Raw genomic sequence first — 27676 nt, forward strand, 5'->3', positions numbered from 1 at the left:
AAATAATAAATTTCTTTCTATAGGCCGACTAACTGACTCCTAAAACGTAATACAGTAAGTTGAATACTTATGGAATAAAATAAAAATATATAGAATAAAATACAATAAAAATAAAAAGAAATAAAATGGAATAGATAGAGGGAATATGCCTATGTTTATACAGATATGTGCATTAAAGTGGCGTGAGTGGCGTGATGAGTGCTGTAGTCCAATTTCTACAACTTTACCTCACCAAGCCAACCGCACCCGCTGTCGCATAACCAGCCCTTTAAATGTTCAATGTTTTAAATTGAAAATGTTGATCGTTGCTGTTTGCTGCTCTCTTTTGCTTTTCCCCCCTGAACTGAACGTGTTTCTTTTTCTTCTGTTTACGTGCTGCTGCGCGTTCTGGACGCTCTGCCCGAGTCGGAGGCACAGAATTCCCACTGGACTTAAACGCCGCACGCGCGTCATCACGAAGCGGCCGCTCGCCGTTCTTCGTGACGTCAGCCCGCCGATATTTGAAAGCAGAGATGGCCGACGTTCAAGCGTATGTCAAATTTTGGATCTTGCACTTTATTCGTGACGTTGCACATGGAAAAAAAAAAGTATTCGCTGTTCGCACAACGCGCGGTCGTCACGATGTGGTACCCGACACGCCCAAACGGCTTGGTTTGCTGCATGTAATCCGCGGTTCTAACGCGGAGGCTCACCAGCTAGCTGCAGAGTCCGTTAGCTTCACCGGGAAAATATAAACAGCGCAACTAGATTCTACTTGTCAAGCATCGGGAGGCGCCGTCGAATCTTTTTTGTTTTGTTTTGTTTTGTTTTTGTTTTAACGTATTCTTCTATATATGTGGCAGGGTGCTGGAGAGATGTGACCAAGCTTTCCTGGATCCCTACGGAGACGCGGAGCAGCCGGAGTGTGTGGAGTCCGACAGGGTCATTCTCTACCTCATGGTAAGCGAGGGAGGGAGGGAGGGGGCTGGGCGGATTGATACCAAAAGAATCGGTACTAACGGTGCCAAGTCTCGTTTTGAAGATCGATTCTCGCGTCCAAAGGATCTATACCAAATACAGGGATCAGTTTCTCTATCAAAAATAAGTACAATTGCCTTTTTTCTTTTTAATTCTACAAATATATTTCCTCACTTGCGCTTGCTTTGTGCCCCCGAGCCTGTATCATCTGCGATCGGGCCCTGGTATTAGTTGGTATCCCATCGAAACCAAGTTTTGGAGGATCGCCCGCCCCTCTGTCTGATGGGAGGGATGCACCAAAATACTTCCAAACGACAGTAGTGACCTAGTAGTGCACACTGTTGAAATTGGCAGGGCAGTCATCACTGCAGGGTCAGAGATGTAAGACTTGCAGTAAGATGACGTCAAACCAACCTGATAGCCTCTCTGGGGCTGACCACCAGATTTTCTGACCGTCCGAAACCAAACAACTGCCCGAAGACGAGACCTTATCATTCTTTTAACATCCTGAACATTTGTCTAGGGCTCGGAAATCCGAGCTGAAGTACTTTGGTGTTTACTAGGCATGTCTATCTCTCTCACACACACACACACACACGCTTGTACTTGCTCTCCGTTCGTTATCTCCACTTACTCCTGCGTTTCCTTCGAAATTTTATCCTTATTATACTCAATCTCTTTTATCCTATAACTTGTGTGTCATGTGTGTTTATTATTTCTGTCTGAAGATGCTCAAATATTCTGACCTGTTGTCGCATCTGCCTGTGTGTAGGATAGCCGCCGTATCCAGAAGGTTCTATGGCGTCAGCTGTCTGTTTTGGACTCCATGATGTCCCTACTGGAAGGATTAGAGTCTTCACAGCAGCTTCTGAAACAGCACTGCCCTAAAAACATAGGTATTAAGAAATATTTTCATTGTATTGCATAAGGATGTAGAACAGCATTGTTTTAACCTGGCCTCTTTTTTTGTTAACATCTAATTCCCCAAAAATGTGTGTGTGCGTGTGTGTGTAGAGAACAAGGCACACGCTCGGTGGAAGGCTCTGAAGGCGGAGACCGTAGTGGGCGTGCAGGAGACGGAGGCCCTGATCAGCGTCCTGCAGGGCCGGCTGGAGCAGATCCGCAGCAAGCGAAACCGACTCACACAGCTTGTCCAGGAGCTGAGGGACAAGGTTCCAAACTCAGAAGCTTCGACTCCGTTTATTAATTCCACGTATTAATACATCGTAGGAGATATTGGTAGCCATTTTTTCTCTTTTCCCCTCTTCTCCTCTGTGCCTCTGCCAGAAAGAGAAAAGGGAGCAGCTGGAGGGCTCCCTGCAGAAAGCCCAGAATGCATTGCGTGTTTGTGGGGGTCAGCTGACGAGTGTGAGGGCGGAAGTGGCCGCGGTGCTGGACTGTCTGGCAAACTGGCAGCTTGTCAGAGACGAGTGAGTGAGAAACAAATTACTTCTTTGACGACATGTAGGACAGATAGCGATATTATGAAATATGCATCATTTATAAATATTAATGGAGTATGGGCATTGAGAATATAATTTCTCTGGCAGGAAGTGGATTTTGCTTCTCAAATAAAAAAAATGCAGCCATTGGAGTGAACGTTTCCCAACCTTCCACTTTATTTAGTCATTTGTTATTTTATCCTTAGTGCTAATGTCATGACCCGTAATTGAGCTGCCTTGATCCTCTCCCGCCAGACTCCACGGCTACGTATCGGCCACGCAGGATGTGATGCAGAGCAACCTGCTGTCGGTCGACCAATCAGAGCTGTGCATCGAACAGAGGCCCCGTCTCTGCGGAAGCCTCGGGTCCAGCGAGCTGGAGCCGCTGAAACTGACGGTCAGCTTGAGCCCCTGCGATCGTTTCAAGCTGCAGGTACGAGGATGTTTGGAGCGCAACGACGCCGCGGTGCACAAGCTGCACCTCATTTGCTGTTTTTGCAAAACAGATATTGATTTCAATGAGACTCAATCAGGTTCAAAATGAGTAATTACATTGAAGGGGCAATGGGCAACCTTTTTGCTTATCATTACTTATCATTATGAAGTTAATCAACGATTGCACAGTGTAATGGCGGTAGAATAATGACATCATCAGCGTGTAGATTGGTTCCCCGTAAGCTTCCATATCACTACACATTCTGAACGCCACCGGATACGAATCCCCGGAAAAAGAACGATTTGCGGCAGTGAGTCACAGGAAGTGCGTCAACCAATGCGCGACCCTTAGCGGTAAATGGCGGACGGTGGAGCATTCTACCCCAAGTAGATCATAAAGCCTGGAATTTAAAAACACCTTGAAATCGGTTGAGGAATGTAGACGTTGTAGTGCTTTTTATCCAGGAAGACCGCAGCTCCTCCGGTTACTTGTATTTCTTTACAGGCCAGTCTTGCCCGTTCCAATATGGCGGCGATGTTGACGTATCGCTGCAAAAAATGGGACAATTTAAATTGACCTCTTCAGTGGACACGCTTCTTCCTTCTCTTGTTTCCGACGTGGCGTTGATCATTTACACGGAGCGCTCTGAGGAAACACAAAGCCATGTGGTTGTCTTTGCCACAGCGGCGCAAACAGTAATACCACTTGGAAACGCTGGGAGAGTTTATTGCCACTTTAAATCATTGATCTCTTATTAAAATGTCATCAGCCTACTGTCCTCATCTGGGTCCTTTGTCCCCCCCCCCCCCCCCCCCCCAGGTGCACCAGTCCACTGCTGGGGTGGAGGAGGAGTGCATGAAGGGCCGTCTGATGGAGCTGAGCGCCGACCTGCTGGAGGTGATGCAGCATTACACCAGCCAGGGCGACATGCTGGCGGAGATACAGAGTCTGCACTCCAGGTGATGCTGCCTTCAGCATTTGTTTAAATATGATCAAAGTCCAGCGCGTGCGGCTCTGCAAGCCTGCTCGTTATTTTAGCTCGTAGAGTGAAGTCAATGTGTTTAAAACTGCAGTTCAGCTAATGGCCACTAGATGCTGCTTCAGAAAGATGAAAGTTAATGGAAAAAGAAGAAACTTCTCACCTAAAAATACTAAATCAAAAGCTTCTGTCTATAGGGCCTCAGTATCTAAGTACTTCTTCTAATGGGTGTCTTGCTTATGATGTTGAAAAGGTGTGTGTGTCTGTGTCTGTGTGTCTGTGTGCAGTTTTGCCATAGACTGGAATCCTGCCCAGAGGCTGCTGGTTTATTTGAAATCTGCCTCGGTGATGTGTTCTCTGCTGGTGGAGGACGGGTACCCGAGCTCGGGACGGGCCAAGCTGCAGTCCATACGCAGGGACATGCAGGCGGTGGATGTCACAGCGCTGCAGGTGAAACAAGTGCAGCAATACCACGGTCGCCATTCTGTATTTGAAATGATTCTCAGCTCAGACTTAGATAAAAATACAAACAAACAAAGAAAAAACTTTATTTCTTGGATGCAATTTACAAATTTTTTTTTTTAAATAGTCTGAAGTAATGATGTTTATTCTATCCCTCAGCCTCCAAGGGACAACATGAGCGTGACAGAATGGCTGTTGTTCCTCTCCTGCAGTCCACTCGTCTAAAGACATTTCGAAACAATTCTCTCTTTTTGTTTTTATGTTTAATTCTCCTCTCTGTTCTTCTTTGATCTTATAGATGGATCAACTCTGTCGTGTTAATCTTACTGGTTGCCTGCGCTTTTTTTCCTCTTCTCTTCCTTCCTCTTTTCAACCCTTTTGGCCTTTCCAAACATGACATTTTGTCGTGTAGTCTTTCAGTATGTGTTCATGTTCGTCCACCAGGGGTCAGTCTGTGTATATATATATCACATCCCTACTGAAGGAAGAAATGTGTTTTCATCCAGTAATGTGTGCACATCAGCTGCTGTTTATCTGTTTCGTCCAGTCATGTAAGATTTTACACTTATAATTAATGCTCTGATATGGCTCAAAATAGTTGTTGCATAATCTGTTTGTCAGATTCTATTGTTGTTTTATAAATGCTGCATGAAATAATGACCTTTTTTGTCGTTCAAATGCTGTTGTTATGATTATTATTATTATTATTATTATTATTCAAAAATATTGAGAGAATGGAATTCATCCCATTATTTCCTCACTTATAATTGAAGTGCTATCTTATCCGTTAAAAATCAATTGGGAGTTGTATTTATCTATTCCCCATCTAACACACACTGTCGTGCAGTACCCCCCTTCCGCCACTAGCTGTCACTGTTTCCCATCCCCGCACACCACCCCCTGCTGAGGCCCCTGGCTGCATTCCGCTGGTGCTTCCTAGTGTACACCCTCAGGCCGTCACATAACACATTACATGTGGTTTAGGTTACCTGGTGCCACACTACAGGCCAGAGCCACTAATGCAGCTCAAACCTTATGGTCGGGGTTGTGTGCAGGCCACGTTCATCCCGTCCAACAAAGGCCCCCGGTGTGCTCTCTGTTTGAAACAGGATTTCTCAGGAGACTTACAAGGCGCCCCTTAATTCTGAGTGTACACAGGGATGGAGCCACCGACACGTGATTGATTTGAGTCCCTGGAACAAGCGTGGAGAAAAACAAGTGTATGAGCCATTGGTGTCTATCTAAGCCTGGAACCTAGGATTTAAGACTATAATCGTACATGTTCATTTCCAAACATTTTTTCCTGTGGTCGACAATGAACAAGAAAGACAATTTATTTTTTCCATAAAACATGACCTTTACAATATCGTTTAGAATATATTGTCAGGCTATTTGATTTATATATAATTAATTTCATGCACTCACAGGTTTTTAACCTAATATCTGCCAGTGTGCCTCCACCATCGTTCATGTAATATTTTTGCAGTAACCATACGGAGAACAGACTTTGAGGAGGTGTGATCTGGATGCTTTTTAAGATGAACAGATGAGGTTGTGTAGGTTGGTCTGACATCATTCCTCTCGCTCTCTCTTTCTCTTTTGGTCCCCCGCCTCAGGCCACTTCCTGATTGGTCGACGGGGATGCTGAGGCTTAGCGCCTCTCTTCCAATTGCGGAGCAGGGAAAGTTGGTTACGCAGCTCCAGTTTGACCTAGTTTCTGTTCTGCGGGACTCCCAAACCTCCTCTGCTCTCCACCTCTCCTCCTATCATCTGTCGCTGCATTTTATTAAGGCTTTCATCATTTATTTTCTCAGTACCTCCGTTCTCTCCATTTTCACCTTTTTTTTTTTTCCCCGCCCTCCTTCCTCCGTCACGTGTGCTCTCCTTGGAGCAGGGGCAGGTTTTGTACAGTGTCAGGTTATGCAAGGTAATTGGAGCGGCTGTTGCCAGAGAACACTGGCAAACGGGGCTTGGAGCTCATTTATTGTCACTGTGATGAGAAGGAAGGGACGTTCCCTTCCTGCTGATGCGTGTGAAAAGATCCCCGGGCGGCGACTGGTCGTCGCCTGGGTCCAGACCTTTGAATCCGCCCGCTCCACCCAGGCGACTGATTATTCTGCTCTGCCATCGTGACATGAAAGACGTGTTTCTCTGTTGATAAAACAATCGGTCCAATGAGCACCGCAGGGGGGGATTAACGATCAGCCAATCAGCGCCATGGGCACCACTAACAAATATCCAATAATCAACACAGGCGGGACTAACAATTATCTAATGATCATCATGGGCGGGACTAACAATTATCCAAACAGCACAACGGACGGGACTAACAATTATCCAATCAGCCCCATGGGCGGGACTAACGTCGCTGTCAAGCTGTGCGCCGCCAACGAGGTGGACGCGGCTACGGAGGCTGTTCTAAATCGACTAAATTTACGAATCACTTTGAAATCTGAACAGCCCTCGTAGGATTTTTTAACTTCTCTCAGCTCCGCTCTTAAAACTCCGGCAAAAAACCCCTATGTGGGCATGGCTACGCAGCAGTGTCGACTTCAAATGACGTCAGATTTGGGCGGATACGTTGGACCTCCAGTGATTGTTTTGGGAAAATCAAATCCGCCTCCTCCACAGAAACGGGTCCGAGTGGAGAGGGACTGAAGATGGAAACGAGTTGACAGTTCTGTCTGATGCCAGGCAAAACTGCTCCGGCTTTCATGTAATTTGACTTTACTTATACTTACCGAACCACTGGTTTGGGTTTATCTTTGATACCGTATAATTCAAACAATTCTATTAATCCCACGAGGGGCAATTTGTTTGGAGCAGCTTGTTGTATAGAATACCACAGTGACATCTTAGCCTGGTATTGCCAGACTAATCCGCAAATGCGTGTTAGTCTGAAAACTCTCCGTTCATTTTCCATTTCCAAGGGGCGTTACCCACTGTACGTATGTTCCACCTTATCCATATACATTCTTTTAGCTTTTTAAAAATCTCATTCCTTACTTCATATTCTACTTATTATACACTTGCTGCCGGTGGTCGGAGGGCAAGGAGTAACTCTCGGCGGGAGGTAATCCTGTTGACAGCCTCGCCGCTGCCATCACGGTGTCCACAGGCAAATTGGCGAAACAGTCCAAAGGGCAGCAAAGACCCCCGGAGTACACTCCCCTCATGATTAAAAACACCTCCACGTAAACCCCAAGGCGGTGATAGTTAGGGTTAAGAAGAGTGCATGTTGAACATTAACAGCAAACAAACAAGCTGCACAGGCAGCGCGAGCGCCCCCCATGGATCTTGGCACGTTTTCGGCGCCACGGTACCATCCTGTGGGATCCGTTATGTGAAAGCAATGAAGAACAGCATTGAGGCTGATGCGTTTCAATCCCCATCACATAATGTATTGGAAGAGAAAATAGTTTTAATTTACGGAGGTGTTACAGAGATATATGCGTAAAGAGTATGCGTTCCCTGAATAAGGTTTTATTCACTGCGACTTGGTGCGGTTTGGACTGTAGAGGCTCGGTGCGTTGCTGCCCTGCGATTCCGGTCACGTTCAAGTCGACAGTGGAAATTGGAATTCCCCTTCCTGTCTGGTCCAGGGATCGATCCGCCGTCGTCCGCTGCAACGTCGCTGTTTTGATGAAGAATCATTAGTGTCAACAAACCTTTACAAACACGTTCTAAGAAAAAAAGAAAGTTCTACACAGAAGCAGTAAAACACGTGAACTGCATGTGCAACGTGTTTGTTTCACTTTTTTAAAGTGATTCCGTCTGTAGACCGTTATTGACAGAGAAAGTTGAAAATATGATCAATATTATGGAACATAATCTGTTTTTTCCCCCCCTGTCAACATGATATTACTTGTGCATTGAAAAAGCGTTGCAAAGCATTCACACTTTACTTTGTTGAGCCCCCGGGGGAAACTCACCCTCTGCATCTGACCCATCCTAACTATTTTGGGAGCCGCGGACGCATCACGGCGTCAGGGGACCAAGTCCAGTTCTGGAGCCGCTGCCTCGGTCAAGGGCAACGGCAGGGGTGGGTACGTTTAAAAAAGAAATGGGACTGCGCTCCCAGACATTCTGTACTGCAGGTGCTGCAGATATAGAAGGACGAGGTGACATCCACGCTTTAGCCGCCAAGTCCTGACCGGGGTGGGCGCGAGAGATGAGTCGGCTTCCTGCTGGAGCCTATCCGGTGAAGCCGGTAAGATGGATTACTGCACCTGGATTTAATACCATGCCTATGCGCCCTGTAGTAGAGACCTGAAATTCAACATTACAATAGTCATCAGTCCTCCCTCTCTTCCCTAAATGTCTGGGGTGAATTTAAGTAAGGATTGCACGGCCATTGTGGCCGCTAAACCTGCGCAAATAACGCAAAAAGCAACGGTTTTATTCTCAAAGCACCCGCAAAGGGTGAACTGCACCCCTAACTGCGCTGCCACGCGAATGGCGTCCCGCTGTGCCGGTGCAATGTGCACATATTTAAATGAGCTATTATGCATACACTTGGCCAAAAAAATCGTCCCCTTTTGAAGAAGCAGGCTCTCCTTAAGCGGCTTGAGTTTGAGAGATGTGGATTGTGGAATGGATGCGGGGAGGCTGGGTAAGACGCAGGCGGACAGCTGCTGGGTTAATGATCTTGGCTGTGGGGAATGGCCCTACAAGGCGTGGGGCCAGCTTTCTGCATTCCACGGGGGAAGTGCCGTGGAGAGAGCCAGACCTTCTGTCCCAGAGTGTAGGCGGAAGCTGGGGTGCGGCGACGGTAGGCTGATCTCCGATAGCGTCAGAGGTGCGTAGTAGAGTGGCACGGGCCAGTCGTCAGGTACGTTGGCACCGCCGGATGAGGGCTTGAAGAGAAGGGATGCGGGCCTCGCGTTCATGATCAGAAAACAGAGGAGGCTGATCGCCCCGGGAATTCTGGAATGGAGAGAGACCGGTAGCAGAGCTGGGCAAGGTGTTGTGGGCCCATTCTACCCTCAACAGTCGTCAGGATCATGAGGTAGGATTCTGTGAAACCATGCAGGTGAACCAGTCTCCATCTCCTGGTTCATCCTCTCCATCTGGCCATTGGACTGGGGATGGAAACCCCAAACAGAGGCTGACTGTGGCACCCAGCCGACTGCAAAACTCAGTCCAGAAACTAGAAGTGAATTGAGGCCCCCGATCAAAGGCGATGTCTCTCGGGAGGCCGTGCACTCTGAACACTTGATTTAGCATGACTTCCGTCGTCTCGGTGGCTGTGTGCACTTTAGGCAGCGGAATAAAGTGAGCAGCCTTGGCCTCACATCCACCTGGCCTGTCTGGGACTCCGCCGCTCGGTTGACCGGAAGTATTCAAGGTTCTAATGGTCAGTCCAGGCAATGAACGGTTGCTCTGCTCCCTCCAGCCTGTGCCTCCATTCCTCCAACGCCAACTTGACTACCAACAGCTCCGGGTTCCCAATGTCACAATTGCGCTCTGCAGGGAATTACCTTCGAGAGAAGAGGGCACAGGGGTGAAGCTTATGGTCGACAGCAGCTTTCTGGGAGAGTACAGACCCTACGGCCAAAACGGAGGCATCCACCACAAAAAGACGGGAGGGGTCCGGCTGGTTGAGAATGGTGAGGAGGGGGACCGTCTCTTTAACTCCCCAAGGGCCTTGTCCACCGCAGGCCACCAGCGGACAGGAGAACCTGGGGAGGTCAATGCAGTGAGTGGTGCCGCCGCCAGGCTTTAGTTCCGGGCGAACCTCCTGTAGAAGTTGGCGTAGCCCAGGAACTGCAGCAACTTCTTCCCGGAGGCGGAGGTTTGTAGTGGTGTAAAAAGTGCTTTAAAAGTGTGTTTACTTTGTGTTTTAATGTAGTGTCGTACAGTGTTCTTGAATCGAGTTCTATTTAAATTCAAGTTGTACAAGTGCAATACCTTTAAGCACACTTTAATCATTTTACATAGAAGTGAAAGTATGCATAAAAATATGCTACAAGCATAAAAGTATGCTATAAGTGGGCTTTATGGAACACAAAGCTATGTACATGTCAAAATGTACTTCATACACTTTGACAAAGCTTTCTTTACTCTTGATAGGCACTACGAGTGTGTGTAATACAAATATCTCTTTTACTAGGTATAATGTACTTTCAATATATTGTGATACACTATTAAGTACGCTGTTTAAATAAACTTAAAGTGAATTTTCATTTAAAAACTAGTATTCAATGTATAATTTATTTGTTTATAAAGTGTATTATATGTTAATACCAAAGAGTGACCAAAAAGTGTGTTGTATTTTATTGAAATGCAGTATTCCTGAATGGGCTTCATAGAACCTATAACTACTATGCGTTACAAACCTTTCTTTAAAAACTTTGTCATATTAAACCTCAACAAATGTATACTGTACAACTTAAGTACCAATTAATGATCATTCTAATTATATTTTGTTCATACAAGACTGAATACTAGGTTGAGGATGAGTCAACTCAGTGTGTGTGTGTGTGTGTGTGTCTATGTGTCCTGAAGCAGGTCCAACACACCCCTGAGCTTTCTACCGAAGAGAAGCTCAAAGGGAGGAACTCCCGTGGAGGCCTGAGGTACTTCCTGCACTGCAAATAACAGAGGGTCCAACCACCTTTCCCAACTTCAGTTATCCTCACGAACCAACTCATGAACCAAGTTATTCAGCGTTGTATTGAACCGTTCCACCAGATCCGTCTGGGGATGGTCAACCCTCGCAGAATGGAGCGAACCCCCAACAATCCGCACAGTTCCCTGAGTGTGTGTGTGTGACAAAAATGAAGTGCCTTGATTAGTCAGGATCTCTTTCGGGATTCCAACTGATTTCGGGAGATAACATTACACAGAGCCAATGTAATGTACACCCTTTGCAGAGATGCTACGCAGGCAAACTGCTTCTGGATACCGTGCTGCATAATCCACCAGGACTGAAACAAAGCACTTCCCTTGAAGGGCACCTCAACTGAGCGAAGGGGCTGCTATGGTGCTTTTGGGGTGGCCGGCCGATTGACTAACAAAATTAGCAGTAGTACACACCCCGCTATCGCACGTCTGCACTAATCCCCGGCTAATAGAAACAGGCCATTAGGAGGTTCCTTGTTTTATTGTAACCCAGGTGACCGGCCATAGGATTTGTAATGATCCGCCTGGAAAACCATTTCCCAGCGGCTTTTCAGCACAAGCAATTGGGTAACCTCCTCCTGTAGTTGAGTGTCACGACTCACTCCTTACAGTTTATCCTGGTTTCCACAGAAGTATGGCTGAGTGGGAGCTACACCAGGGGACAGTTGACCGTCAAGTTGACCATCGATATTTCATCACATGATCAGAGGCTGAGTGCAGGGTGTCCTCACGGGACTGCTCGAGCGGGAAATCTGCCATGGGGCTGACCTCCGGAGCCTGTGTGCTCTCCCTCGGAGGCCCCTCGGCTGCATCGGACAGCACCGCACACCACTCACACATCTCCGCCTACCTCCTACTCCTGCTACCTCCTTAACTAGCCGGGGCCTTCACTCTGTGCTATTTCCCCTTACAGTGAATTTCCACCGGTACCACTGGGTACTCGTGATTATCCCCATACACACAGGGTCTGCATACAGCCTGAATCCAACAGAGCCTGGTGTGTACCCCCTGTATATTTACTAATGAACTGTACCGCCCTTGTGAACCAGACCACTTGTCCCACCTCCATCAGACGTATCCTGGCCGATGGCAACACAAGCACACCACTCCTGGCGTCTGAGGGGCCCCTTGTGGCTCCGGAGCAGGGGACACTGAGGATGGGCCCTGTGGGGAGGAAGGGAGAGAGGGGTTAGGCGGTGGCATGGGCTGTTTTGGGGAAATGAATGGAGCAATAAAACCGTTGTGTTGCCCTGGAGGATGGCAATAAGCTCTAACACCACCTTTTCCACCGCGTCCTTGGCTGCCGGGCTCTTTGGTTGAAGCCACCGTCGGGCAGCGACCAGGAGCTGCTGTGTGGTTGAGGAAGTGGCAGCCGGCAGCCTCTGTAGATGAGCCCCCCGAACCGGTGTCGATGGTCTTGCCGGGTGTGACCCAACCGGTCCAGTATGGCCCACCTCATGACGTCACACTACGTGCGAGAGGCCGCTGGCGGGTTGCATGCGTGTGGTCTGAAGACTGCAGCCGCCCTCGCAGCTGGGCCTGGGCTTCTGTCCGTTGGCTCATCAGCTCGACCAGGGCCTGTGTCTGCTACTGGACCTTCAGCAGCTGTTGTTGTTGATGGATGGCTAACCTGGCTCTCCTGCATCTCCGCTAGGCGCCAAAGGGCCCTGCCCCAGTGGAGATTCACCCTGTCCTTCTGTTTCACCGTCCATCGGGCCCCTGGACAGGCGCCACTGTCACTAGTCTCTTGTCGTTTGTGGGGTAGGAGATGCACCAGGAGGCGGGTGGAACGGAAAACCAGTCTGGACGTTGGACGTTTATTGTAACAAAAGTGAAGACTTATTTTATATATTTAGTCATTTATCAGACGCTTTTATCCAAAGCGACTTACAATTGTTCAAACACCGACAGACGCAGCCATCAGGAGCAATGAGGGGTTAAGTGTCTTGCTCAAGGACACTACAGCATGCTAGCAGGAGGAGCCTGGGATCGAACCAGCAACCTTTAGATCACTAGACCACCAGCTCTACCGCCTGAGCTACCATCCCCAAAGACGTTTATCTTTTCAGAAAAAAACGTGTACGTAAGCACTTTAGTATGCAGTCTGGAGTGGGAGCCCAGCCCCGGTGTCAGGAGAGAGCGTGCGGCGCGAAAACACAACAGCAATTAAATACTATGCAAAGCACAACCTCAAAATGATTGCGTGGGCTAAGTGCTGCGTGTCCTTCCTTCCGGTTGTCAGTGCGGGCTCTCCCCACCTGCAGATGCAGTACCACAATCATGTTACACTATACTGTAAGTCTGTGTGCTTTGTGTGGTAGAAGGTCATAGGGAGCTGAAAATCTTAATGCACCAAAAGTCATGTTGCACTAAAAGTCTATGTGATAAAAGTCCAGCAATAAGCAACGACTTCTCAAAGGAAACTGTTTCTGTGAGGTATTCACTTCCACTTTGATCAGTTTCTCCTTCAGCTTATTTCCTGAATTAAAAATGGTTTGCACACCCTTCCAATTAACACTCATTTCTAGTGAAGTCTATAATAGAATTTGATATAAATGTATAAATATATATAACACGTTCCTGAATGAAAATAAAACCATATGAGGAAAAAAAAGACGAGATAGTAAAGCATGTGATGTCTCAACGTAGTAAAAACCAAGCACGCGGCACACCTCCAAAAAACCGTTTTTTCTTTACGAGCCCCGTCGATGTTTTATCTCAAAGCCCCCTGACGCCGCATTCCCTCGCGTGCGGTCGCTTGAGGGAACACCTCGCGTCGAGCGGATCAAAAACAACACACTACACTACAACACAAACAACTACGCAAACGCTGGACTCTGTCACTTCCTCGAACTTCACTTCATGCATCTGTACGACACGGGGAGGACGTTGGCGTGGAGACGCTGGAAGTGGGTCCTGGCTGAAGTAAACAAATGAATGAGATTGGGGTATAAAGGTATATAAAGTATATTAGAGTACTCATTAACTTGACTGTCGGGAGAATCTCTATGACGTGGTAGTAAAAACAGATTCACTGATCACATGTGACTATAACCTTTGACGTTCCTACTATTGTACAAGTTTGAAAACTTACTTTATACCCTGGAGTTCAGTTGTTCTCTGGGCTTTTTGATCTTTGGACCCGGTGAAAACCTTGTGATGGGGGATGGCGGTCCACACCCTGCATGTTCATATCAGCTTCCTTTCTTTTATTCTCACTGTAAAACCTGCCTGCGGAGGCATCATTGTTTTTTTAATTAAATTGAAGGTAGACATAGATTTTTTTACTTTGTAAAATGAAACAAAGACAGCATGAGTCAGATAGAAGAAGTTTTATATATATATTTATATATTTGCTTTTACAACACAGTTGAAAATACATAGTCAGGATATTTGATTTACATTTTATGATTTTCATACACTCAAGACTATTTATATACATTTGTGTCCCATACAGTTTTAATAATATTTGCACCATGAGCATATTTCATATTAACAAAATATAAATATATTGAATTGTTTTACATCATTCTCAAAACTGTTCAAGTATATTGGTATCGGTGAGTATTTACATTGTTTAATACACGGTAGGTGTGTGTCATAAATACACACTACTGCATAACGTTTCACTGCATATGTCAAGCTTTGAGGCTTTTGAGTGCACACAGACTGCTGTGTGTGTGTGTGTGTGTGTGTGTGTGTGTGTGTGTGTGTGTGTGTGTGTGTGTGGGCCAGTTTGGTGTCCCCCCAGTACGAGTTGTGTTGTGTTGTTCCGTGTTCAGAAGTCTGTTCTGGTGAATTCAGTTTCGCTCCGTTGAGCTCTGCCTATTATTTGTCTTTATTATTTTGAAGTTCAGGAGTCTCACCAGGAGCTCCTTCTCCATCTCCTCCCCCGTCTCCTTCTCCTCGCTCGGCGTCAAGCACCGCGGCCCCTCCTTGCCCCGTTGCAGCTTTGGGCTTCAGTCAGTTGAGGCGAGAGGTCACATCATATCAAGGACAAAGTCGATCGAGTCTTTCAAGCCCGGCCGCTCGTGGTTCTGTCGATAATGGAGGATGGCGGCCATGACGTCCCCGTCCGGAGGCCGCAGCGCCAGGGGAAGTCCTTCCAGCCGCGTGATCCGGCGTCTCGCGCTGTCGGGCGCCGGGTTTCCGGCTCGGACCTCCGGGGCCGACTGCGCCGCCCACCATCGCCCAGGAGTTCTCTCGCCGAGGAGTTCTCTCGCCGAGGAGTTCTCTCGCCGCGGCGACGGCGACGGGCGACGGACGGCGATGACAGTGAGGATGATGACGTCGACCCGGCGGCGGCGGCGGCTCAGGCGTCGATGCGGAAAGAGAGCAGCTTCTCGGAGTGCATGTTGTTGAGCGTGCGCAGGTCGGGCAGCTTGAGCAGGAGCTTGGTGAAGCGCGGCGACTCGGCGTGGCGGTGGCCGTCGCCGGGGGAGACGCTCGACTTGTTGACCAGCAGCCGCAGCGCCCGGATCAGGCTCTCCTGGAGCTGCTCCACCGACGAGACACTCTCGATGCCCGAGCGGTCTGCGGGCGGAGTGGAGGGGATGGTCAGAGTCAAAATTGGAGTCCTAAAAAAACGTTCGTTCTGAAAAGGTTTCTTATCTCACTTAAACAAACCACTAGAATTAGCGAAGACAATTGTTTATTTTACTGTTTTTTCTTCTTCTCTGCTGCGGTAATCATCTCTCCAAAGAAAAACAATGACTTTTCTGCCATTTTTTTGGGTCGTTTTGTGAGATGTCTGGTTTTACTTTGCATTCTGACTCTGGTTCTGCCTGTCGTTAGACCGTAGGTGGAGGCGTCGGAACATTCATCTCCCCGCCCCCCTCCGTCCCACTCCCTTCCTACCTGCGGAGACGAGCACCACGGCGGTGAACAGTCCCAGCTCCTCGGCGCTGAGCTCCAGCGTGGCCAGCTTGTAGCTGAATTCGAACATGGCCCCCAGCAGCTCGCCCATGCCCATGGCGCGCAGCTCCGCCAGGCCGTAGGTGGCGCCGGAGATGAATGTCACCGTCTGTTCTTTCACGTTGAAGAGCGACGCAAAGCGGACCATCAGCACCTGGGAGGCGAGAGGGGAGGAGAAGGACGTCACGCCGCGTTCGGCATCACCCCCCGTCTCCGCGCGTGTTTTTAGCGACGGGCGTGGTGTTGGTTGGGCGTGGGTGTGTCCGTACCTCGAAGGTCCCGGCCTTCAGCAGGGTCACCTGGTCGTTCTGCGTCAGCGTGCTGAACCCGGGGATGTGTTTGGCGAACTCCACCACCTCCCTGACGGCGGGGGTGAAGGAGAGGGAGAAGTCCTCCCAGATCTCCTGGGGGCTCTTGGAGGGGTCCGCCTGGGGATGCATGTTCATGGGACACGCCTGGAGGGAGAGAGACAGGAAGATATCATTAGAATGATCGTCCAAGACACACAGACAGTCATAGATAGATAGATGGAATGTGAGACAGATAGATAGATGGATGGATGGGTAGAGATAGATAAACAGACAGACAGACAGACAGACTCACCAGCACAATATCTGAGCGGTTCTTCATTGGACAGTTCTGCCCCTGGAGGGCATGGAAGCCAATGGTGTCTCCTCCTCCAATCAGGTTGCTGTTATGCAGGCTCCTCCTCCCGGGCAGGTTGTTGTTGTGGTGGTAGATGGTGTTGAGCCCGTCGGAGTGGTAACCGTTGGGGCAGCGGTTGGGCCCCCAGCCGCCCGGCTCCCCGTTTTGGCGGGGGTGAAGGTGGGGTTGCTGGTGGTGGTGGTGGTGCACGTTGGAATCGGCCAGCTTGTCGTGCGCGTACAGGAAGGTCTCGCGGTGGGCGCGGGTGATGGCGCTGATGGTGGAGTCGACCCCGGGGCTGGCGGGGCGGAGAGCCGGGGAGGAGGAAGAGGGCAGGGTCACCGCGGCGGGGGAGGCGCTCTGCGAGGCGGGGGGCGGCGGGGACGGGGAGGAGGCGGGGGGAGTCAGGGGGGAAGGGTTCGCCGGGAGCGGCTGGGGCCGCGGGCCGAGGCCGACCCCCGGGCAGGGCGAGGGCGAGGAGGAGGAGGAGGAGGAAGAGGAAGAGGAGAGGCTGGCGAGCTGGAAGTCGCTCTGCAGCTGGTTGTTCACCATGTTGTTCATGGCGCTCTGCATCTCCGCCAGCATCCGCTGCTTCTCCCGCTTGGGGATGCGGCCGAAACGCACGGCTGCAGAGAGAGGGGGGGGGGAGATAACAGGAATAAGAGATTAGGAGACTTCAAAGTCCCCGTGGTCTCATTCAGTCTCCGCTCTCGTCTGCGTTCTACCGCTGATGCGCGCTAAGATCACGACCACCAGCGGCGCCATGAATATTCAGTCACCGTCTGACCTAAATCAAGTTTGGATTTCAACTCCACACACAAACTTGAAGCGGGGAGCGCGGGAAGACAGGAGGAGGCGCAGCGCGTTCTCACCGTCGCGGCTCATGCCCACCGAGAGGCACTTCTTGAAGCGGCACTGCTGGCAGCGGTTCCTGTTGATCCTCACGATGGTGCAGCTCTCGTTCTTCAGGCACTTCTTGTACTGGATGTTCTGCTGGATGCTGCGGCGGAAGAAACCCTGCGAGGCGGCGGGGAAAAGGAAGAGGCCGTCACTGAAGGAGCTGGTTGAAAGATGCGCTCGTCCCGGCTCCCCGACCGGTTCGCACCGTAATTTGCCGTTATTGTAATGATGATGATAGTGAGAGTGTGCGTGCGTGCGTGCGTGCGTGCGTGCGTGCGTGCGTGTGTGCGTGCGTGCACGGTGGTCTCACCTTGCAGCCCTCACAGGCGTGCACGCCGTAGTGGAAACCCGACGCCACGTCTCCGCAAACCTTGCACAGCAGGACCATGCCGTTCAGCTCTGCGGGAACACAGTCACAGCAGGTTGGAATGACGCCTCAAATAGTTTCATGGAGAAGACATTAAAACATTTTTTTTTAATAAATTGAAAAAAAACACGTTTACAACATTTTTAATCCACATCAACATCTTTAATATAATTGCTCTTCAAGCCCACGGGAAACATATGAATCATGAGCAGAGGCGGCACTTCCAGGTTCAGAAAGTTAAAGTCCTCCCCAGCTATTTCGAGTCGACCATCTCGATTTTCCCATTCAGCCCGAACCAGAGGGATGAACCTCGTGGGCGAAATCAAACCCGGGACTTTTACCGTCTGGAATCTGGAATTGCCCACGAGCCAAAGCTGCACGGCTGCCGTGACTCCAAAAGACGACGCGGTCGTGCCTCCCTTCCTGGTACTCACTGGCTAGACTGGCCACCGACTTGCTGGGCGACGCCCTCAGGGAGCTGCCCACGTCACGGCAGCGCGGGGAACCTCCCGACGAGGAGGCGGAGGAGGAGGAGGAGGAGGAGGAGGAGGAGGAGGAGGAGGAGCCGCCGCCGTCCTCGCCCCCGGAGCCGGAGCTGGAGCTGCCGCTGCCGCCGTGGAAGGAGGGGGTGAAGCACGGCTGCGAGTTGGAGTTGTCGCTGTACATGGAGACGGGGCTGGTGCGCGTGGGAGAGCCTCCGCAGGAGCCCACGTAGGAGATGACGCCACCTAGAGGAGAGAGAGGGAGAGAGAGGGAGGGAGGGAGAGAGAGAGAGAGAGAGAGAGAGAGAGAGAGAGAGAGAGAGAGAGAGAGAGAGAGAGAGAGAGAGATGGTCGGTTTTCAGAAAGGGTTCAACCAACGCGGTGTAATAGCAAACGTGTACGAGTTCATTTAAGTACCGGGACGACATCCGACATCCGGTGAAATATCCTAGAACGCAAACACACACACTGCACGCATTACTCTGGTGAGCGTATCCCACAATGCATTGGGAAAGACTAAAATAACCTATGTGAAGAAGCTTCATGTCAACGTAGTATCTCTGGTAAAGGCCTCGTGCACTGGACAATAGTCGGCATATGTGGTCAGTACCTAGTATGCGATTTTGGGCGCAGCACAAGACACAGGGTTTGACAGTAGCAGTTGCCCAGTTGCCCCGGGCAACCAGATTTGGGACAGTACCGAAGATTGTACCGAAGATTGTGTTTTTGTATGTTTCCCGTTTGTCGATAAAACTTTGTTCATATTGAAATATGAGTTTGAAACGATCTTGGTGAAAGGGGCTGTAACTTGGAGACCGGGGCTGTTTTTGACTCAACCTCTTGACTTGAACATATTATGTTGTTTTCTCTCCCTCTTGGTTGCCAGCTTGAAATGTTTCAAGGGGAAAAAAACAGACTGAGAATCATCAGTGTGTTGGAAAACAAAATGGAAGAATCCTTTGCAGGGAGCAGGATGGGTGGGTGGAGTGATGGATGGAGGGATGGATGGACGGACAGATAGATAGATAGATATGTAGAGATGTAGTGCATTAGCCTCCGTGTGACATCTTTGTGCGTGGGTGTACACGTGCGCGTGTGGGCGGGCGAGCGAGTTACACAAGGAAGGCCTGGCTGTTTCCTGTAACCATGGCAACAGGGAAGGGGAGGAGGGGGAGGGGGCAGTGCCCTGCTGTAACACGGAGTCCAAAACAACTGGACTTTCTAGGAACTGACCCCCCCCCCCCCTCTCTCTCTCTCTCTCTCTCTCCACCCTCTCTCTCTCTCTCTCTCTCTCTCTCTCTCTCCACCCTCTCTCTCTCTCTCTCCACCCCCCCTCTCTCTCATCTCATCTTCCCAGACGTTCTCCTGCATTCCGTTGCACGAATAATCGGGATAATCGCGGTAAAATCCCGCCGCGTCTTCATCCCGTTGTGGTGACTTTAGTCTTGACGGTCTGGAAAACCATAAGAGACAAAAAAAAAAAAAGACAATACTAAAAAAAAAAAATAATAATAAAATCAAAGTCTAGCAATAAACTTAAAAATCGAAATGAATGAAAACGCCACACGAACGTCGGCATCGTTTTTAAAACGAACTCCGACTGGATGTGACGCACGATCTGCCTCCTTTCGCTTCGGGGGCGGAGCGAGGACCGAGGACCGGGGCCCCGTGCAGCCCCGGGCACGTGCGGGCACGGGGCCCCGCACGCGCCCACGCACGCACAGCATAAATGCCCATAATACGGTCAGTAAATAAAACCTTCTAAATTGTGAGACATCGTTGAATGGCGCCTTAAAACATTACATTTACATTTTACATTTAGTCATTTAGCAGACGCTTTTATCCAAAGCGACTTACAAGGGAGAATAACATTAAAAGGAAGCCGACCGGGTCCACGCACGCAGGACCGTCGTTTCATTCCTGCCGAGATCCGGGACCGACCCAATACACGCACACACACGCACACACACACACACGCACACACGCAGACCGCCTGCGTGGCGTCCAAATAGGTCACCGCGACAGGCTCCCGCGCAAGGGCGGAGGTCTGAAGGTGGAGCAAACGCTCCGTCATCCAGGCTCCCACGAGCGGGTTTCCCCCCCCGGGGGTCACGGAGCAGCGGTGACCGGTCAGAGCGCTCCGTGTCGCTTTCCATGACGGCAGCATGAGGTCAAATTGGATTTTTTATTTTTTTTTATTAAAATGTCAGATCCCAATTTGTGTGTAACGCAAAACAAAAACCCCCAAAAAAACAAAAAAACCCAAAAAGATAATAATCAAAGAAATATTTGCACGAGCGCAGCCTCGTGACACACTCTGACACGTCACGCAGACATCCAGGATTCTGAAGTGAGTTCCCAGAGAGAGAGCTATTTCAGGCACGGGGCGTGTGTGTTTAATTATGTGTGTTTGTGTACATGTCAATGTGTATGTATGTGTGTGTGTGTGTGTGTGTGTGTGTGTGTGACGTTAAACACGTTGGTTGGGTTTGTTGTTCGCTGCAGCCTCCTCCTCCCTCCTCCCGCAGACTCAGCTCGCGTGTTCCAGTCACGCCCCTGCGCCACGTGAGCCCTGTACCGGCGGCCCCGCGCAACGAGACCGGCTCGCCCCAGGCCCCGCCCCTCCACGTCCACGGGACACGCCCCCCCCACCCCCACACCACCCCCGGCGCGCGCCTTCTCACGTTTCTCCATTCATCACGGCCGTCGCCCACACGCGCACCACGCACGCAGCCCGGCGCTATCCGAGGTACTGGAACACACGGAGAGAGAGAGAGAGAGAGAGACAGGCAGACAGGCAGGCAGACAGACAGACAGACAGACAGACAGACAGACAGACAGACAGGCAGGCAGGCAGACATACAGACAGGCAGATTTTATTTCTCTTCCTACTTTGTATTATTCCTCCCGTCCTGCATGTGACAAATAAAGAGTCCTGGCGGTGAATCATGACACTGTGTATTAGTAGTATGTGTATTCATATGCTTCAATTGACCTGTCTGTCTGATTGTCAGCGCGGGGAACGAGCCTATCCTGCAGAACATCTCAAAGGCCGTGCGGCAGGGAGACAGCTCGGTCTCCCTGCCGGTCTGCCTGAACGGGGTCCCCTGCCTCGGGCCGCCGGGTGCCGGTGTAACCGTGTCAAGCGAGACGAAGGGTAAGCTGCCTTAGATCGCTTCCCGGTGTCCCAGTTTCTCTCTCCGGTGAGGCCACAGAAGCCTCCCCCCTCCTCCCCTCCCTCTCGGGGGTCACAGCGGCTGCGTGTCCCCCCGGTACGGAGCCCATTAAGGGCCGGGGCCAGCACCAGCGCACCGAAATCTGTGACCTACTAAATGCCGTGACGCGAGGCTCTGTGTGTGGGTCTCTGCCTTTCTCGCAGCAAGGACCCACGGACCCCATGTGATAGTTATCTGCCTCGGGGACCCAGATCTGCTCAATGTGTGTCTTTACATACCCTTTATTCCAAACCTACGGTGGCGCTGAGAGCCCAATGCACTTCAACTTTATAAAGCGCATGCAAACACACAAAATACACAAATGCAAAAGCCACAACACAACAGAAGTGAGCCACAACAGACGCACTGATTTATCCGCAATAAAATATATTAAAATATTATTTTGTGTCTGTAATTATGTATAGGAATTTATGTACAAGTAATGCAAATCGTTTCCGGACGACATAACACTATCGGGGAGCCGGTAGATGCCGTTTTCTCTGGAATATCACACTTTAATGGCTTAAATAAAAACTGTGGATTGATATAGAAGTTGTTTTTTTTCTCTATTTATTAATTGCATGGAGGAAGCAGATGGAGGATTTGGACGAGGTGGTCTCGCATGTTTGGTCTCATGAAAGTTGCGGCTGCGGGTTATTACTTGTATAAATTGTTAAATATAATTACAGACACAAAATAATTTCGTTCAAAGGTGGAGTGTGTGGAATTTATGCAACGGACTTGGCAGAAGTGGAATAAAATATTCATCAGCGTTTTGATGAGTGTATAATACCATGAAAATAAGAATCGTGCCGGCGTTACCTTGGAATGAGCAGTTTTCATCTACATAGGGAGCGGGTACGCTTCCACGCAGGCCGCCATGTTGCACCGCGGTGGGGAGGGGTATTCAGTTGGTTGGGATCTGTAACCTCACCGCTAGATGCCACTAAATTTATGTGGGGGTTTTTTAAGTTGCAGTTGTATTGTGGCTTTTGCATTTGTGTTTTGTCCATTTGCATGTGTTTTTTTTTTTTTAATTGCAGTGCTCTAAGGCTCTAAGTACGAACGGCCATAGTTGCCTTTGATAAACTTAGGGAGATAACAGTCAAGTTATGACGAAAGGATGATTATATTTAACAATAAATAAATGTATATGTTCTCTGTACATTCTTCTTTAAAAGGTTTTTATCACTCATTCAAAGAGGGGGAGGGTTGGAATTAGTTTCCCCGAACCGAGCCGACACTAATCTGTGACGTCGCACGAACGGGTCGGTCGCGTCCCACGTTTCTACCGTAACACACGCAGACGCGCAGCGCGGAGGGAGAGGGGGGGGGCGGTGGGCGGACCGGAAGACCGGCGGACTGATTACGTAACGAGCTCGCGCCTTCCAACCAATCGCACGAGGCGGCACGGGGTGAAAACAAAACGCACGTGGCAGGATCCGCCGGTCCATGTGCGCGCGGGGCTGGCGGAGCCGCCCTGCACGCGCGCGGTCCACCTGACGCCGTCGTGACCCAGATCCGCAGAGAACAGGACCGTGACGTCACGTTGGGCCCGTTTGATCGTCGAAACCGTGCCGTAGTTTTATTCACCCACTATTAATAAATGAATAGAATGGATAGTGTTTTCCCAGTGTCACACGTCATCAACATCTGGACATCATCAGGTCTTTGGGAGCCAGTGGACGAGTTATGAATTATGGAAATCATCCAGCACTGACATTTATAAGTTCTCCTAAAATGTTCCTATCAAAGTTCATCTAACACGCATCAAAGGTGGGGAAATAACAATAAAAGTGTTTACTTATTTTCTATGGTTATAATAATAATAATAATAATAATAATAATAATAATAATAATAATATTTATATATATATTATTATTATTATTATTTTATTTTTATTTTACATTAATATTTTAATATGCACAACATGGTTAACTGGGGTTGTGCAGAGCGCAACATGCGCTCGACATACAAAAACGTATTAAAAGCCACAGCTTTCCAAATGTACAAACTATTTAATTCATTCACTCACAGTAACCACTGAAATCTAACAGGGATTCATCTGATCAGGGTTTTTAATTTTTTATTTAATTTCATGGTATTTTTTAACAGGGCAGATGCGCCGTCAGTGCCACTACTGGGATGAACTTCAAGACCCACTGAACTTGTTATCACTGGGACACTCGGTCCATACTGACCACCAGGACGCCCCAGCACACAGCACTGGGAACACTCCTTACAACCCCAGAGTAAATCAAATAATAATAACAATAATAATAATTATAATAATAATTGTAATTATAATAATACTGATAATCATAGTACAGTAGACATGAAGTGAAACGGCTTTACCTGTGTTGCCGTTGGTCTCCATTGCAGTCATGCTGAGCTCCAGAAGAGTCATGCAGGAAAACTGTCAAGCAGCAGAACTCCAGAGAGAGCCCGAACTTGTGCACGTCCCTTCCCAAGCGAGTAGCAAAGCCGATTTCTGATTAAAGCATCTCGTCTGGGTGGCAAGATGACGTCTGTTTTTGGTGCATGGAGCTGCGATCCTCACACTGGTTCACCTCCAATCCCTCTCCCTGCCTGTCTGTCTGTCTGTCTGTCTGTATGTCCGTCTGTCTGTGGGAAGCGGTGCGCAGCGTCACTCTCCTTCTGTCTCTGTCCTTGTGAGCTGCAGCGTCTCCCTCGGCCTGATTTAGCTCCCTCTCTCTCTCTCCCCCTCTCTCTCTCCCTCTCTCTCTATTTCTCTCTCGCTCTATTTCTCTCTCTCTATTTCTCTCTCTCTCTCGCTCTATTTCTCTCTCTCTATTTCTCTCTCTCGCTCTATTTCTCTCTCTCTGTTTCTCTCTCTCTCTCTCTCTCGTCTCCTGTAAACATAAGTTTACTTTACCAAAGCGAATGGAAAAGAAAAACTGAAGATCGTAAGCACAAAACAGAAAATGTTGCAGTGAAAAAATATACACACAAATGAAAAGCATCCAAAGTATAAAACAAACATTGCTGTCAATATCTTAATACTATATGTAAAGATAACCTGAATGCAAAATCAGAACATTTTAAATATATATATAAAATCTGAACATTTTAAATGCATATGTATATATAAAGATAACCTCAAATTAGAATTGAAACATTTGAAATGAGTGTGTATATATGTATATTTCAAATGTTTCGATTCTAATATATATATATATATATATATATATATATATACTGTATATTGAGGTTATATGTAAAGATAACCTCAAATTAAAGTCTGAACATTTTAAATGCATATATTTATACATATATATAAACATATATATATATATATAAAGATAACCTCAAATTAGAATCGAAACATTTGAAATGTGTGTGTATATATATATATATATATTGATAACCTCAAATTAAAGTCTGAACATTTTAAATGCATAAATATATATATAGATATAGATATAGATATAGATATTGATAACCTCAACTTAAAGTCTGAACATTTTAAATGCATAAATATATATATAGATATAGATATAGATATAGATATTGATAACCTCAACTTAAAGTCTGAACATTTTAAATGCATATATATATATAGATATAAATATAGATATAGATATAGATATAGATATAGATATAGATAACCTCAACTTAAAGTCTGAACATTTTAAATGCATATATATATATAGATATAGATATAGATATAGATATTGATAACCTCAACTTAAAGTCTGAACATTTTAAATGCATATATAGATATAGATATAGATATAGATATAGATATAGATAACCTCAACTTAAAGTCTGAACATTTTAAATGCATATATATATATATAGATATAGATATAGATATAGATATAGATATTGATAACCTCAACTTAAAGTCTGAACATTTTAAATGCATATATATATATAGATTTAGATATAGATATAGATATAGATATAGATATATATATTGATAACCTCAACTTAAAGTCTGAACATTTTAAATGCATATATATATATAGATATAGATATAGATATAGATATAGATATAGATATATATATTGATAACCTCAACTTAAAGTCTGAACATTTTAAATGCATATATAGATATAGATATAGATATAGATATAGATATAGATATAGATATTGATAACCTCAACTTAAAGTGTGAACATTTTAAATGCATATATATATATAGATATAGATATAGATATAGATATAGATATAGATATATATATTGATAACCTCAACTTAAAGTCTGAACATTTTAAATGCATATATAGATATAGATATAGATATAGATATAGATATAGATATAGATATTGATAACCTCAACTTAAAGTCTGAACATTTTAAATGCATATATAGATATAGATATAGATATAGATATAGATATAGATATAGATATATATATTGATAACCTCAACTTAAAGTGTGAACATTTTAAATGCCAGCCTCGGGCCGCACGCGGCAGAAAACGGGACCACGTGACCGCGGGGAGCGCCTCGTGCCCCAGTGACACACTTCTTTCCCTGTACACGCTGCCCGCGCACGTGGAGGCGCTGGCTCCGCGCTGGCTCCGCGCTGGGGACTCTGGGAGATGTAGGCAAACGGCGCACTCTTCAGGATGCACTCCCACTGTGCAGCAGTAACACTGGACCGAAAAAGATTGCGAAACAACCCTATGAAGAAGAAGAAGAAAGAAAACCCCAAAAACAACAATAAAAACAAAATATATATATAAACAGATCAGCCACAACATTAAAACCACCTCCCTCATACTGTGTAGCTCCCCCTCAACAGCCGTGACCCGTGGAGGCATGGACTCCACCAGACCTCTGAAGGTGTCCTGTGGTATCTGGCACCAAGACATTGGCAGCAGATCCTTTAAGTCCTGGAAGTTGTGAGGTGGGGCCCCCATGGAATCGGGCTTGTTGTTCCAGCACATCCCGCGGATGCTCCATCGGATTGAGATCTGGGGAATTTGGAGGCCAAGTCAACACCTTGAACTCTTTGTCTTTGTTTGTTCCTCAAACCATTCCTGAACATTGTTTGCAGTGTGGCAGGAATCATCATGCTGCTGAAAGAGGCCTCTGCCATCAGGGAACACCGTTGCCATGAAGGGCTGAACTTGGTGTGCAACAAGTTAAGGTGTTAAGGTCGGTGCCACGTGTCAAAGTAACATCCACATGAATGCCAGGACACAAGGTTTCCCAGCAGAACATTGTGCAGAGCATCACACTGCCTCCTCCAGCTTGTCTTATACCCATAATGCATCCTGGTGCCATCTCTTCCCCAGGTAAACCATGCACACGCACCCACCCATCCACATGATGTAGAAGAACCTTCTTCCATTGCTCCATGGTCCAGTTCTGACGCTCACATGTCCATTGTAGGTGCTTTCAGGGGTGGACAGGGGTCAGCATGGACACTGAGCGCTCCCATACGCAGCAAGCTGCCATGCACTGTGTGTTCTACACCTTTCTATCATAGCAACATTCACTGTTTCACCAATTTGTGCTACAGTAGTTCTTCTGCGGGATCCAACCAGACGGGTTAGACTTCACTCCCCACGTGCATCAATGAGCCTTGGGCGACTATGACCCTGTTGCCGGTTCACCGGTCGTCCTTCCTTGGAGCACGTTTGGTAGGTAGTAACCACTGCATAGCGGGAACAGCCCACAAGACCTGTGCTTGTGGAGATGCTCTGACCCAGTCGTCCAGCATCACAATGTGCTCCTTGTCAAAGTGGCTCAGATCCTTACGCTGCTTCAACACATCAACTTCAACAACTGACTGTTCACTTGCTGCCTGATACATCCCACCCCTTGACAGGTGCCATTGGAACCAGATGATCAAGGTTTTAATGTTGTGGCTGATTGGTGTGTGTGTGTGTGTGTGTGTGTGTGTGTGTGTGTGTGTGTGTGTGTGTGTGTGTGTGTGTGTGTGTGTGTGTGTGTGTGTGTGTGTAGTTCACTTATTGCCATGGCACCAAGGGAGGGGAAACCGAACATAACCAAATAAAAATAATGAAATAAAACAGTCAAGGAACAACGAATTGGAATGGGAAGGCAGGCAGCTACTTTTTCGGGAAACAAACATTGGGAAAACATCTATTTTCCACCTACATTAAAACCTGGTTCAGACAAATTGCCCCAAGCTGTCTGGGACCACCCATGTCCTCACTTATACCCAGAGCATTGTCCTCCCCTGGGAACGTTGTGATGGTCTGTGGTTCATCCCATCGATGTCTCATACAGAGTATTAAAAGCTTGGGTTTTT

The 27676-nt window shown here is 47.8% G+C and overlaps 2 protein-coding genes across 2 annotated transcripts; one reads left to right on the forward strand and one right to left on the reverse strand.

Moving 5' to 3' along the window:
• Positions 1-506: 506 nt before the first annotated feature.
• LOC307236773 (uncharacterized protein) lies at positions 507-4918 on the forward strand. The gene is made up of 9 exons (XM_080009296.1): positions 507-529; positions 843-939; positions 1730-1853; positions 1972-2129; positions 2245-2387; positions 2655-2832; positions 3655-3794; positions 4102-4264; positions 4436-4918. The coding sequence occupies exons 1-9, from the start codon at positions 513-515 to the stop codon at positions 4499-4501; spliced, it is 1086 nt and encodes a 361-aa protein (XP_079865422.1). The 5' UTR covers positions 507-512; the 3' UTR covers positions 4502-4918.
• A 9371-nt stretch (positions 4919-14289) lies between these two features.
• Positions 14290-24075, reverse strand: nr1d1 (nuclear receptor subfamily 1, group d, member 1). Its single transcript, XM_080009420.1, has 8 exons — positions 23780-24075; positions 18161-18454; positions 17670-17758; positions 17332-17476; positions 16418-17085; positions 16084-16269; positions 15758-15968; positions 14290-15433 (listed from the first exon to the last, which is right to left on the reverse strand). The coding sequence occupies exons 1-8, from the start codon at positions 23829-23831 to the stop codon at positions 15213-15215; spliced, it is 1866 nt and encodes a 621-aa protein (XP_079865546.1). The 5' UTR covers positions 23832-24075; the 3' UTR covers positions 14290-15212.
• Positions 24076-27676: the final 3601 nt, after the last annotated feature.

This window comes from Zeus faber, assembly GCF_960531495.2.
Source record: "Zeus faber genome assembly, chromosome: 11".
In the NCBI taxonomy this organism is placed as follows: domain Eukaryota; kingdom Metazoa; phylum Chordata; class Actinopteri; order Zeiformes; family Zeidae; genus Zeus; species Zeus faber.

What these genes read in the sequence shown, in the direction of transcription:
- nr1d1 (XM_080009420.1), bottom strand. Translation starts at nt 23,831, where the DNA reads ATGACTCTTCTGGAGCTCAGCATGACTGCAATGGAGACCAACGGCAAC. An exon ending in ACCGCTCAGATATTGTGCTG is followed by an intron (nt 16,270 to 16,417) that starts GTGAGTCTGTCT and finishes CTCTCCCTCCAG; the next exon opens with GCGTGTCCCATGAACATGCA. An exon ending in CGTGGTGCTCGTCTCCGCAG is followed by an intron (nt 15,434 to 15,757) that starts GTAGGAAGGGAG and finishes CTCCGCCCGCAG; the next exon opens with ACCGCTCGGGCATCGAGAGT.
- LOC307236773 (XM_080009296.1), top strand. An exon ending in GGGTCATTCTCTACCTCATG is followed by an intron (nt 940 to 1,729) that starts GTAAGCGAGGGA and finishes GCCTGTGTGTAG; the next exon opens with GATAGCCGCCGTATCCAGAA. An exon ending in GCACTGCCCTAAAAACATAG is followed by an intron (nt 1,854 to 1,971) that starts GTATTAAGAAAT and finishes GTGTGTGTGTAG; the next exon opens with AGAACAAGGCACACGCTCGG.